Here is a 14,912-nt window from a genome sequence, read left to right as displayed (position 1 = left end):
GAGTTCGGTAATGTTGTCAACTCTTGCGGCTTTTCCATTATCTAGATCTTTAATGGCTTTTCTGATTTCCTCTTTGGATGTTGGACAGTTATCACTAGTTATGATGTCTACATTAAAAGTTTCCACATCCGCTAGTTCTGGTGGGTCCGGTCTGTTAAAGACTTCACAGTAGTGTTCCTACCACCTTGCTCCTACTTCACCTATTTTGCAGATGGTCTTTGTAATGTCGTATACTCTTTCATATTTCCTTTGTTCCTCCTGTATCTGCCTCGCTTGCTAGCTTGTCAAGCCAGCTCTGTTTGTCCTTTCTCATGCTTCGTTTGACACACTTGTCTTTTTCGTTGTATTGTTCTTTGACCCAAGGATGTTTTCAAATCGAGGCATGCTACTGACAAACAAGTTGATGGTGCAGAGGTTTCAACAATCTCGTTTAAGTCAACATTTCTCAAATTTTATGGTCGTTATAACAATCTAGTTTGCCAATGCAACCTATGGATGGGTAAAATGCTGTCTGATGTAATTCATACCGATTATTAGGCCGTTCTTGACACACTGATTTTGACTACGGATAACTCCGTTTACCTGATCAAGATACAAGGCTCACGGAGGGTGTGACCGGTCGACAGGGGATGCTTACTCCTCCTAGGCACCTGATCCCACCTTTGATATATCCAGGGGTCCTTGTTTGTCCAACTCTTTATTTTGTATTGCTTACAGGAGTTATGAGAATGATCACTGTTTGCTATCGCCACCTTTCATGTTGGATGCAACAATGAATTATGTAACAAATGACTCGTGCTCTATACAGGTGTAATGAAATATGTGTAAGAATTTTTGAAACCTATTTTCCTCAGTGGGAAATCTTCGTAAAGGTTTAGTTGCTTGTTAGTGTTATCAGATACGTAGTCGTGATGACCTTAACCATCTTGTAGAAAATGTCCATCTCAATATAATTCGTTCATCTTACACAGACAAATGTACCTTATATAGATTTCCTGTAAACACGTGAAAAATTATTCCAGTGAAATGCACGTGAATATATCCACATGAATTTCACGTGCGTCATTTTTCACGTAAAATTCACGTTAAAATATTCACATGAATTTCACGTAAACAGCAATTCACGTTGAAATTTTAACATGAATTCACATGAAGAAAAGAAATTGGCTTGAAATTTATGTTAAAAATTTCACAGGAAAATCATGTGAAAAGTGATTTCCGTGAATTAACGTGAAAAGATTCGCACGAATTTCACGTGAAAGTATTTTGGTGAAATTCAATAACATTCGCTCGAATTTTACGTTAAAAGTGATTCATGTTAAAAATTTCAAAAGAAAAGCAATTAAAGTCAAATTCACAAATTCAAGATTGGAACACCTCACGATAAATTCACGCAAAAAAAAACTAAGATAAAAGTAATCTATGAAAGGCGAAGATAACGAACAGTGATCAATCTCATAACTCTTATAAGCAATACAAAATAGATAGTTGGGCAAACACTGACCCCTGGACACACCAGGGGTGGGACCAGGTGCCTAGGAGGAGTAAGCATCCCCTGTCGACCAGTCACACCCGCCGTGAGCCCTTTTGTCCTGATCAGGTAAACGGAGTTATCCGTAGTCAAAATCAGTGTGCCAAGAACGGCCTAACAATCGATGAATAATTATGTACTTTTCAAAAACATCAAAACAAATTGTTAAAGATATAAGCGATGGACATAAACAGAGTTTTTATGAGTAAGAGGAATGCCAATAATGTATTCTGTATTTTGAATTTAGATGATTTCAGTGAGGCTATTTCTGGTACAAGCGGATTATTTTGATCTCCATCGATAATTAACTAGATCACTAGACCGAAAAGAACAGTATATACTTTGTGTACTAATTTCAGCAACAATTGCGGCTTGGGTTGGAAATATACATGTTAGTCATTTATTTTATTTCCAAAATTGAAATAATATACCTTGAACACTATAGTATATGGTTCGTGATATGAAGAAGAAATATTTGATGAAAATTGAAATAAAATGCCTATAAATGCAAGTTCTCGGCTAACCGGCCATCCCTCTAAACTGGCCGGGGTTTTTTTTCAGCCCGAGAGATGGCCGGTTTAGAGGATTTTCACTGTATTATATCATTGATTTATATGTACTTTCCATACCTGATTTCTCCGACTATCCATTATTTTTCTCTTAATGTTTGTGCCCTGATTACAATCTTCTCAGTAATTTGTAGGGGTAACTCGTTGTTTGCAAGGGAACTATTTGATGTTGGTAACCGAGGCTACTTATCTGGATGCACTCGGGCTGTTTACATACGGTGCTCCCTCGATATATTGCCCCCAATTATACATGCACATGAAAGGTGAATATAACGAACAGTGACCAATCTCATAACTCCTATAAGCAATACAAAATAGATAATTGGGCAAACACAGACCCCTGGACACACCAGAGATGGGAACAGGTGCCTAGGAGGAGTAAGCATCCCCTGTCATACATGTAATGCCACCCCCGCTTATTGCCTGAAAATCCTAAAGAACAGATTTCCTCCCATGTTAACATCCCTGTTATAATGCCGAACCCGCATAATGCCACATACCACTGATTTTCACAAACAAATGGTCAAATTTTATAAGGTTTGCTCTCAATAATAATGCCAATTACCTAACATCCATCAGTAATCACACCTGTACTTTGATATCTGTGCGGTGAAGTGCGACAGTTTAGACAAGGTATTCCGGTGGCCAGGTTAATTATTAATAATTGTGGAATTAAACTCAAGATAATTTAAATGTTATACAGAATGGAGTTCAAATAACGTAATGACATTGAATTTCTTTTGATTGCTCGGTTAATTGTCCGTAATGGTGAATTCGTTATATTGGCACCCTCACTTTATTGTCTATATTCGTCTTGAATAACAGTTCGCACTGTACATGTGATTTGAGGGTAGCATTGTGTATAAAATTAACGTGAGATTCACAATAAAAATGTCATAAAATACACAAGATTGTGTGCGAGTTAAATTTTCCAACGCTTTCCATGCACCCTTTATGGCAGAATAATTCATCAGTTGACTAAGACCACAATCCACTTTTTTAAAGGTGGATGTTTAGTGATTCTATATCCATCTGCTAAAGACTGATGATTATTTGACGTTCTTGGCTACTTATCCTTTGTTTCATGAGTTGGACTACTTTTCTTTGAATTTTTCATTGCATGCAATTTTTAAGCAATATCACCAACTACGAGTTTTATTTCAGCACAAATTACCAACGTTAATTAACTCATCTACTTCAGAATAATTACGTATCTCTTTCATAATTTATCGCTTTGTGCATCGTGAATCAACCCATTGGACGAATAGGGCGTGTTCCTAGAAAATATATTGATAGCGAGTCAACAACAATAATCATGTAACACGTTGTCTGAAAAACCGAAAAATCTGATGATATAATAATCATTCGTGTGGATCGTCTTTTTCTATTTTAGAGCTTCATATAATTTTGCACTTGACCATTTATCCACTTTGTTTAAGGTACACTGTATCAGGACCAGGTGTTGTTAGAATCCCCAAAGCTAATATATATATATATATATATATATATATATATATATATATACACACGTATATCTAAAAGTTACAGTCTGACCTAGTGTTGAATAATCGGGAAAATTTCATAATCGATAATCAGTCAAAATCGGAAGAACTAGATCGATCGATATAATCGGTATTTACACGTAGTTAATAAATGTTTATTATTTTGTGATTATTTCCTTTTAGTTTTATGGATATGTGCAACATACACACATCTATTAGCTTATTTACGAGGAATGAAATGGTGTGGGTGTTTTTTTCTAGCGATAACATCCAGATTGGCTTTAATTTAGTTTTAAGAAACCTTAAAGGCCGGAAGTAACCAAGAAAAATTTACACCCCTACAGCAATTAAGCATATATGGCAAGAGGGAACGTGCTCTGTAGCAGACACTATTTTGAACAGGGAGACTGGCATGATTTATCAAAATAAACTAAAGTTTTCCCGCATTTTTCTACCACTCTGCTCAATCTGTGAGGCACTGAAAGGATATGTTTTTACTTAAACAAAACTTCACCCTAGGAACTACAAAATGAATTCATCATTGTTTAATGCATGTCTTTTAAAATATGTATTTTTTTTGGATAATATACATAAATATTGGTATATATGATATACTAATACTTATGATGTTCCTCTTGGTGCCTTTCAATTATGAGAAGAATTTGGGGGGAAATTGTAGCTGTGCAATGGAGGACATGTGCATTGAAAGATTATTAAGAAACACTTTGTCTATTATAATATTTGGAGACCTACTATCTGTGATTGTCTCTTTTGACATTGTAAAGTTCACACGTAAGAGTCCAGATTTAGAGTAATTTTAGAGTGATGGTTGATCAATTGGACATTTGTCATCATTGGTGAGAGACAATGGGAGTTACACAACTGGCCTAGGAGATTGTTGATTAATCAGACAAACATCATGCTTGACATTATTCGAGAAAAGGTACCAGCAATCCTGCAAAACTCTGAAACAGCGATCAGACTGAACAGTTCTAATGAGTTATTTTTACAAAGTTAACCAATTTTTTAAAGGAATGTGATTATATATAATTTAAAAATAAAATCTGGATTTAACAATGATATATGAGTAAGTACTTTTTTTCCACGTTATACAGTGATTTGATTACATGTTTCCTTTGGTACAATCCCCCTTATCTAGAACTAGACAAGCATGTTCGTGCAATATGTGAGTCAACATCCGGTGTAAACAATAACAAAAGAATCACACCCACAGACTGCCAAATCTCTAGTTTGAAATACAAATTTAGCCCTGCTTCAGATTTTTAAGGTCAAAATTAAAACTTCATGAGAATTTATATCTAAAATAGATATGGCCAATATATGCACGGTTATAAGGGGAACAAGCATACCCATTTTAAAATTTCAATACAACAGCTTAATCTTTATTTTTGCAAAATAAGTGCAATCTGAATGTGACCAGAAAATTCATATATTCCACAATTTTCACCGATTGGCTGCTTTTATACCCAATTGCTGGCCTTTAAAGTTTTCAGACGTCCAACTTTGGTTTCCATGGGTAGGGATGTAAAACTTATACGGTACCAATTTTGATGCACCAAATGCGCATTTCGACAAATAATGTCTCTTCAGTGATGCTCAACCGAAATGTTTGAAATCCGAAATAACAATGAAGTTTTAGAGCTATTATAGACAAAAACAGCGTGCCAAAAAAGTGGAGTCAAATTCGTCTAAGGGTAAGAGCTATGCATGAGGGAGATGATCCTTAATTTTGATATGATATATATCAAGTTATCAACTAATCCGAGATTCCTCCGACTCTTACCCTCACTTTTATATCGTGAAATGTGCAGGAGAGAGTCAGAGCGGACTCTATAATGAAAAGTGGGAATTCAGCGACACCAGCTAGTGTCGCTGCATTGCCTACCTTTTACAACTTTATTTCGCGGATTTACCATTCAAGACGCAAGGATTCGGTTATCGGATGGTTATTCTACAAGTTAACTATGACTAAGTTGATGCTATTGCCGTGTAAAAAGCTCTCACACTGACAAATGAAGCATCACTTTGACTTTGGTCACCATTTGAGTTCTTTGCGCATGACGTCAGCACACAGATACACAAAATTCCAATCGGCGTTGAAGTAGCCATGAATAATCTGAGGAATACTCATCCGATTACTGAATCCTATCTAGATCAGCGAAATAAAGATGTAAACGGTAGGCAGAGCAGCGACACTTCCTGGTGTCGCCGAATTCCCACAAGTCTTTTCATTATGGAGTCCGCTCTAACTCTCCCCCGCACATGTCGTAATATAAAAGCGGGGATAAGAGTCAGAGGAATCTCTGATTAGTTATCAACTTCGTAATTATTGAGTTGATCTCAATATCCATGATGATGATGAAAATATCTAAAGCATTCTTCCTTTTCAAATGTATTGATTGGTATTTACGTAGTTTATTCGTTTAATACGTTTATAATGGGCTTGTGTTCGGGCGACAATCGATTATAAAAAATGGAATCGATAATCGGAATCAAAGAGCCAAAAACGATCGACAATCGTTTCATCATTAGTCTGACCCCACCAAAGAGTTCTCTACCAAGATCACCGAAACCCTCCAGCAAATGTACAACAAGGGTGAGATCGGTGACAATGTTTTGGGAGCGCTTTGTCCTAACAACTGTAGACCAGGACTATTCTATCTACTGCCTAAAATCAACAAAAAAGACATGCCAGGCCGTCCGATAGTCAGCGCCATCGGACATCCCATGGAGAAAATCTCTGAATTCATTGATTTACATCTCCGTCAGCACGTAGAAGATTTACCGTCATACTTGGAGGACACCACTGATTACCTTAATAAATCACCTTCATCGGGCCTGCCAGACCACACCCTCCTTGTGACCATGGATGTTACTTCACTTTACACTAACATTTCACATGACGAGGGTATCGAGGCATGTAGAGAGGTTTGGAACAATAGGGTAATTAAATGTCTTTCAACCGAATCACCCATTCAGCTTCTTGAACATGTCCTCAAGTTCAATAATTTCATGTTCAATGGTGAAAACGACCTGCAAATAAGTGGCACAGCTATGGGAACAAAAATGGCACCATCGTATGCCAACATCTTTATGGGGAGACTGGAACTTAGATTTCTACATTATTCACCAGTTAAACCCCTTAGTTGGCTACGTTTTATAGATGACAATGAGATGAAGTGGGTTGACGGTCGTGAAAGCCTGGACGATTTTATCGAGATGGCAAACTCTTTCCATAATTCTATCAAGTCTACTGTGGAAATTTCTACCTCAAATAACACTTTTTTTGGGATACCACAGCCACATTCAGTTACGGGGAAATTGAGTTTAATCTCCACACTAAACCCACTGACTCTCATTTATACCTTATGCAATCTAGTTGTCATCCACCCCACACTTTATATATATATATATATATATATATATATATATATATATATATAACACCGGTTAACGTTATTATGACATCATAAAGGACTCGTTTAATTAACGTCATAAAACGTCAAAGACGTTGCTAAACAATTTTTGTATACATTTGAACTGCCTGATGAACCATGTAGACATGGAGAAAGCTCTAACAGTAAATGATTGTTTTTTTTTATGGAATGTGTCATTCTGATTTTCAATATTTATATATACATGGAGAGAGAGAGAGAGAGAGAGAGAGAGAGAGAGAGAGAGAGAGAGAGAGAGAGAGAGAGAGAGAAAGGTGATCCGGGTTAGAATAGGTCCTCAGTACCCATTGCTTGTCGTTTTGAGATTGTTCTAGGCTTGTTATCTTCTCTTGTTCATTGATTGAGGAACACACTTTTGAAATTTATTTCATATTCATCTTTTGAATCTTTGAAGATTTATTAACAATATCATTTGCTGAATTCAATGCATGATTTAATAGTCATCATTGTAATTAAGAGGGAAAACTATTCACTCCAGTTCTTAATCTCCCTTTCTGACACGAAATTTCCCGCTGGACTCTTGCTTCCTGGCGGAAGTAATGCCAAATAGACGGGCGTGTCAGCTCCTTGGTCAATAGTCTTACGACCTTTGTGTGATGACATATCCGTGTCGACGAAACCTGGACAGCAGGCATTAACGATAACATCTTCTCTTGGGTCCGCTGAAAGCTGGCGGTGCTGAATTTCAGACAAGGCTGACACACCCACCTTTGACATACCATAAGCGCTATCTGGATACCCTTTACTCGTATGGTTTCCGTTCTTTGCTGCCTGGATAAAATCGTTCATCAAACCTGACAATTCCTTAGTCGTTAGTTTCTTGTTAAGGAATTTTTCTTTGACCTCATTGCTACATTTCTTAATTGTAAAGGTACTGAAGATACTTGACACGTTGACAACCCTTGCATGCGGTCTGAGAAGAGGGAACATAGCTTCGCAAACAGCAAGAGTTCCAAAGTAATTCGTGTTGTTCGTAACCTCAGCTTGTTCTGCAAATGGAGCCGTTGATGCTTGTTTGTAAGCCATTCCAGCATTGTTCACGAGTATGTCCAAACCTCCATAATTGCTCTTCAGAAAATCTCTGAGACGATCAATGCTAGCTTGGTCGGTGATGTCAAGCTGGTGGAACTTTGGAGATAGTCCTTCCGAGTTTAAGCTCTTGATGGCCTCTTGACCCAACTCCTCCTTCCTAGCAGTGAGGTACACATCGCCGTCAAACTGTTTACACAGTCCTCGGACAATGGCGTAACCTATCCCCTTATTGGATCCGGTCACCTGGAAAAGTTAGTGAAAGTAAAGGTATTATACATATTTAAGAAACGTTGTCGTGTCATACGTATGCTTTTTGACTGCAATACATTTTCCAGTAAGAGCTCAGACCTTACACTTTGATGATAAGAACAAATATTTTACAATGTATACAAAATGTGCTGAGGTTGTTTGCACTACTATTTGTTGAGGTTGTTTGTACTACTATTTGCTGAGGTTGTTTGTACTACTATTTGGGAGACCTATAAACAATAACAGGGTATTTTCTGCATAAATGGCTTTCGCTGATATAAAAATTATCCCATTATTCCAATGTTGATATTATGATACTTTTTTTTCTTTATACGAAATAATTTTGGTTAATTTTGTACTTATTTGTTAGTAGATGTGAGTTGTTATATCTGTCAATTTCTATCTGTCGGGAAAGTCTATTTGTAAAGTCATTAGTTTGTCTAATGGAAAATAAGTTAGTATTATGCATATCTTACCATTTTTAACATTCCCATGGCATGACATGTTAAGAAGTTCGAATACATTAAGGTGATGTGAACTTATTGAAATTGTTAAATGCTCTCTTTCAAATGCCGTTTGCTTATTGCTAGTTGCTTTAGGGGATTGCTAATTTTCTAAATTACAGTTGGTACATGTATAATGCTCATTCAGATTACTAAAATTGAATTCTCAGTCATGAACTTTATTGTTGCCTTAGCAAAACTCGAAGTGCAAGCGCGATTTGTATAAATGTTCTCATAATCATATAATACGTATGACGATATATCGTAGAATAATGACCGCAGAATTCCTTTCATCTTTGCAATAACCGTGGTAGAATCCAAATCTTTGATCCGGTTCTCCGACGTGTTACTTTTTACACGTAAAATTCTGATTTCGTACATCATTTACAAATTCAAGATTTTAGCGACATTGATTTGTCACTGGGGTACAAATTATCACTAGATTAACATCGAGATGCGGACTTTTGCAAATTCTCCTTCTGTCTGTTAAACGTTACCAATCAAGTATAAATGATGTATGTGGTCGTACATATTTAGTGTCAACTATGGAAGCCATTTAAAAAGCCCATTTGTGTATAAAACGATTTCAAATTAACAGATAATAATTTCCAATCCATACGTTAATACGTATGTTAACTAATTAACTAATGTTAACAATTAAGAAATGCAATTTCGCAATCATCATTTATGATTTGAGATTTTGCAATTCGAATTTAGCAATGAGGAATTTAGCAATAAAGAAACACCAAGCTGTTTACAATTGGTCACTTGAAGATTTTCCATAGTTTTTATTACCAACCATGTAAATCTAGAGTAACCCCAGTCGAATATGGTAATCCATATGAACACTGAAAGTTTGCTTACTTCTGAAAATTATGAGATGATTATACAGCTTAAGGTTATATTTGTAAATTTGAGAACAGATCGTTGTTAAAATCTTTTGTCAACTTTAAGAAGTTATAGCGATCGATATTGATATTTTATATATTACATACATTTTCCTTGCATACGGATTTCCAAATCTTTAAAAAAGCTGGAAGATAAGAAAACCCTGATATATCATAACCATTTTTTGAATAGTTGAATAACGTAGGATTTTATAAAAGATTTCGATCACCGCATTAAAAATGTGAGACATAACATATATTTGTTTTTAGTAATTCACGTTTTTTTTAACTTACCACGGCTACTTTCTTCGACATAATACTTGCAACAAAGACTAATCTATACTTCACAGTTACCGATACCGAGGTAAGCGTCGTGTAAAGATTTAGGACATGTTACCTACTTTTACCTTGATCATGTACTACGGTACTCTAGTACGGGCATTGTGTAACAAGTAGGAAATACAATTTTGCAATCATCATTTATCATTTGATATTTTGCAATTCGAATTCAGCCATGAAGAATTTAACAATGAGGAATCGGCAAGCAATTAACTAGTGTGTCAGTTGAAGATTTTCCATAGTTTTTATTACCAACCATATAGATCTAGAGTAACCCTATTTGAATTTCCGTTGAACATGGCATTGTATATATATACAATGAAAGTTTGCTTACGTATGAAAATTATGAGATAATTTTCCATCTTAAGGTTAGACTTTACAATAGACCGTTGTTCAAATCTTTTGACAACTTTAAGTAGTTTTAGCGATCGTTGTTGATATTTCATATATTGTACAAATTGTTCCAAAACACGGATTTCTAAATCATTAAGAAGCTGAAAGAAGATAAAAATACCCTGAAATATTATAACCAAGTTTTTTTTAAGTAGCTGGATAACGTAGACTTTTATAAAACAGGAGTTTTCGATGACCGCATTCAAAACGTGAGATACAAGTTTTCACATATTTAGGAATAGATTTTTTTGTGACTGGCCACGGCTACCTTCCTCGACATGATACTTGCAGCAAAGACTAATCTATAGTTCAGTTACCGATACCGAGGTAAGCGTCGGGTAAAGATTTAGGACATGTTACCTACTTTTACCTTGATCATGTAATACGGTACTCCAGTACGGACATTATGATTAAGGAGGAATACTACTTCATTGTAATGGCTGACTTCCTTTTGAAACTTGAAGGAAAATATAGATATCAGTAATGCATGTACATGTATATTCATTTTAAATCTAATTGCATATATTGGTAGTTCAGGAGGTTGTTGATCTGTAGTTCATGAGTTCAAATTTATTAGAGTTTTTCTTCTTCGGATTACTTTCTACATGAAACTACATTTTCTCACAAATAAGACAAAATTGAAATTTTAAAAGTATCATTTTACTTATATTCCACTTTCCATCTTTTTTTCCTGCTGTCTTATTCCTTCTTAAAGATAATGATCTTTACAAGTATTTCGCAATTTTTAAAAGACTTTAAAATTTGAATTGATTCATCTTCAAAGGAAAAATATTGAGCTTGTTTGTATTATGGGGATTATAGAAATAACGGAATCTTACCATTAGTGAAACTTCTCACGTATTTCTGTCTTTTAAAACAGAAATTCAAACACAATCCATCTAACGTCCTTTCGATATTGAGTTTTCAAATCATATCATTATTATATTGTTCCGGATTCTTGCACGTAAGTTTTGTATTCCTGAACAGCGATTCATTCAAATCCAATACAAAACCAACGTACGACTTAACTTATCGGGCTCACGGTGGGTGTGACTGGTCGGTAAGGGATGCGTACTCCTCCTAAGCACCTGACCCCACCTCTGGTATTTCCAGAGGTCCGTGTTTGCCCAACTCTTTATTTTGTATTTCTTATGGGAGTTATTAGATTGACCACTGTTCGTTATCTTCACCTATCATCCAAACATGACTTTTTTTTATCCAACTTAGTTGTTATAAAGATATGCTAAGAAGTATGTTATCCCGAAAGTACTCATTACGAAAATGCAATAGCACGTCGTAAAATAAAAGTTGTGTTACAGTGTAGCATGGCAGTGTGTTCTGCGACAATGCTCTAATGCACTTTGCAAATAGCTCTGGTGGATCACCATTACCAGTAACTAGATATCGCTAAATGTAAATATTTGTCTAGATGTGCACGATTTGAACAGCAATTGGTGAGTAGAATAACAATCAGAGGACTTTAAAAACTGTCGTATAAAAGTTCATAGATATCATTGATAAATTCCGTAGTAACGTATGTGTATGCACAGCAGCAGCTGACCCCCTATATGATAATAAATCTACTAGAGCAAGCGATCGAAGTTCAGTATACCAGTTTGAATTTTAAAAGATGAAATAATGTATCACCTCACTGGTCTAAATGTGTTAATCCAAAAGTGAAGATAACGAAAGTGACCAATCTCATAATTCCCCAAAAGATTACAAAATTGAGAAGCCGGCAAACACGGACTCTTGAAAACACCAGAGGTGGGATCAGGTTTATTTACCCCTACAATACATGTACATACAACCTTGATATCTACATATTACTTAATCCATGGTTGCTCTTGATGCGTTATGCAATATCGACCAATTAATGCAGTCAATATAAAATATAATCTTATAAGGATTTCAATCGAAAAAAACCTGACATTATCTCCAAGTACTGAAAGTGTGTTTACTTGTCTACATCATACAATTTAACACTTTCTGCTTGTTTACGTTTGGAATTTCTATTCTGAAATTATTGCAAATTGTAATGAAATTAATCTTACATTTTGAGGAATTTTTAACGATTTTTCATACATGTACTGTATGGATTTTCCATCATTTCATCTCAAATGTTAAAAACACTACGAAAACGTCAGAAAACCCTGCAGCACATGGAATATCAAAATCGTTGCAAAGAAACTGTAAAAAGTAAGACTAAGGATTTGCAAATCTTAATAATGATATGTATTATTTCCAATTATTTAGCAATATATTGTAACTCACCACGGCTACCCTCTTCGACATGATACTTATTACAAGGTGGATAGCGGAATGATTGGTGAAACTTGTACTAACAATGAAAGGGTCGTGTAAAGATTTAGGACGCAGACTTTTAATTTTGGTGGGTAGTCGAGCTTTACTTCAAATAGAAAGGTCACTTCTGATCACCGTGGTTTATTATTGACAAAGCAATGGGTTAAATGTACAGTGTAAATGTCATTCTGTGTTTGATTGGGAGTATTATAAAATCACTTGACTAGCTTTATGCAAATCACACGACGTTACATACTGCCATATAAAGTTGATGCTGAAGAACTACATTGAGTACTTTCTATGAAATACTTGTGTGATATAACTCAGGCACTACACGTTATTTTCATCGAATGATATCAATATTGTGATGGAATTGGATGGGCGGATCTAAACCCTCCGTATGGTTTCGATCGGTGGTGGTTGTTGCCCCTTTGATAATGTCTCAAGTTAGGTCATTCATAGTTTGTTTAACTGTACATATCTTTCAGTTTTTGCATCACCTAATTGCTTAATAATGTAACGAATTTTAATACATGTTATTGTTATATTTTATATTTTTTTCTGAGAAATTGTCTTTTCATTCCACATCTTTCATATTGTAAAACTTATATGGTACCAATTTTGATGCACCAGATGCGCATTTCGACAAATAATGTCTCTTCAGTGATGCTCAACCGAAATGTTTGAAATCCGAAATAACTATGAAAATTTAAAGCTAAATATAGCCAAAAACAGCGTGCCAAAAAAGTGGAGCCAAATTCGTCCAAGGATAAGAGCTATGCATGAGGGAGATAATCCTTAATTTTGAAATGAATTTCTAAATTTTATAACAGCAATTAAATATACATCCGTATTGTCAAGCTAGTAACGAAGTACTTAGTATCTACGAAAGCCCATTGAGCTGATTTTCGTAGCTGGATTTTTTTTCGCGTTACAACGCGAAACTTTCGCAAATAAACGCGTATCTCTTGCATTATAACGCGTAACTTTCGCGAATTAACGCGAAACTTTCGTGAATTAACGCGTAACTTTCGCGTTATAACGCGAAGATTCTATATAAATATAGTTATGTAAAATAGAAACCCTTGATTAGTACAATGAACGAGGACTGACGTTTATACATTTTTAAGTAATCTTAACGTAAAGAACTATATGCACATGCTAACACGCCTACATTTTATACACACACGTTTCAGAATGTTTGGCATATATGCTAATAACGTTTTATTGAATGCAAAGTAGAATTCATATTTATAATTGATTAATACCAGTGATGCTTAGCTAACAACAGTTTTTAATACGGGGGTATAAAGTTTCGTCCATTGAAATCAAGCCTTAAAATGTCACAGAATTTCAAAGAACTATTAACCACTAAATCTCTGAAATTGTACAAATAATAATCATTGAGGTCAATGGGCTTTCGTACATATCAGTTCCCGAATTTGTGTTGCTGATGTTTTTGTGTATGTCCGGAGGAGTTTGGTGGTGATGTTGTCAACTCCTTGGGCTTTTCGATTCTTTAAATCTTTAATGACTTCTGATTCCCTCTTTGGGTGATGGACAGTTATCCATAGTAAGAAATTCCACATTTCGGGTCTCCATATCCGCTGATTCTGATGGATCCGGTCTGTTAAGGACAGAAGTGTTCCCTCTACCTTGCTCCTACTTTAGTTAGCAGTTTTCTTACAGATGGTCTTTGTAATGTCGTAGACTCTCTTCCGTTGTTTGCTGCTGTTTCTGTATTGCTTGCTAATTTGTCAAGCCAGCTCCGTTTGTCCTTCCTCATTACCGTGTTGTTGTTTGGCTTTATTCTTCATTCTCTCATCTTTCGTCATCATTCTAGCTCTCGGCACTGATCCATTCTTGGTTCTTCTTTTTCTTTGGCCCTAGGATGTTGTATGCTGTTTCTATGAATGCTGTTTTGAAGTTGTTTCATATGTCATTGAATTCTGATACTGAAGCCATTCTTCAGTTCGATGCTAAATTTCTCTTTCATCTGTGGAACTTTGAGCTTAGACGTTTCATATTGTTTGGATGTGTTGTGTGCTCGTTGAACTTTGTACGATATACATTTGCAGAACTGGACATCACCAAATGGGGAACACGAAAACCAGATAGACCACATAG

General features: G+C 35.6%; 1 protein-coding gene across 1 annotated transcript; it reads right to left on the bottom strand.

Annotated features, from left to right (window-relative positions):
- Positions 1-7,443: 7,443 nt before the first annotated feature.
- LOC130054884 (carbonyl reductase [NADPH] 1-like) lies at positions 7,444-10,093 on the bottom strand. The gene is made up of 2 exons (XM_056165943.1): positions 10,044-10,093; positions 7,444-8,353 (listed from the first exon to the last, which is right to left on the bottom strand). The coding sequence occupies exons 1-2, from the start codon at positions 10,062-10,064 to the stop codon at positions 7,544-7,546; spliced, it is 831 nt and encodes a 276-aa protein (XP_056021918.1). The 5' UTR covers positions 10,065-10,093; the 3' UTR covers positions 7,444-7,543.
- Positions 10,094-14,912: the final 4,819 nt, after the last annotated feature.

This window comes from Ostrea edulis, chromosome 1 (genome assembly GCF_947568905.1).
Source record: "Ostrea edulis chromosome 1, xbOstEdul1.1, whole genome shotgun sequence".
Classification (NCBI taxonomy): domain Eukaryota; kingdom Metazoa; phylum Mollusca; class Bivalvia; order Ostreida; family Ostreidae; genus Ostrea; species Ostrea edulis.
Note: the sequence above shows the minus strand (reverse complement) of the source record. Positions and strands in the feature narration are given on the sequence as shown.

What these genes read in the sequence shown, in the direction of transcription:
- LOC130054884 (XM_056165943.1), bottom strand. Translation starts at nt 10,064, where the DNA reads ATGTCGAAGAAAGTAGCCGTG. An exon ending in TGTCGAAGAAAGTAGCCGTG is followed by an intron (nt 8,354 to 10,043) that starts GTAAGTTAAAAA and finishes TAACTTTTCCAG; the next exon opens with GTGACCGGATCCAATAAGGG.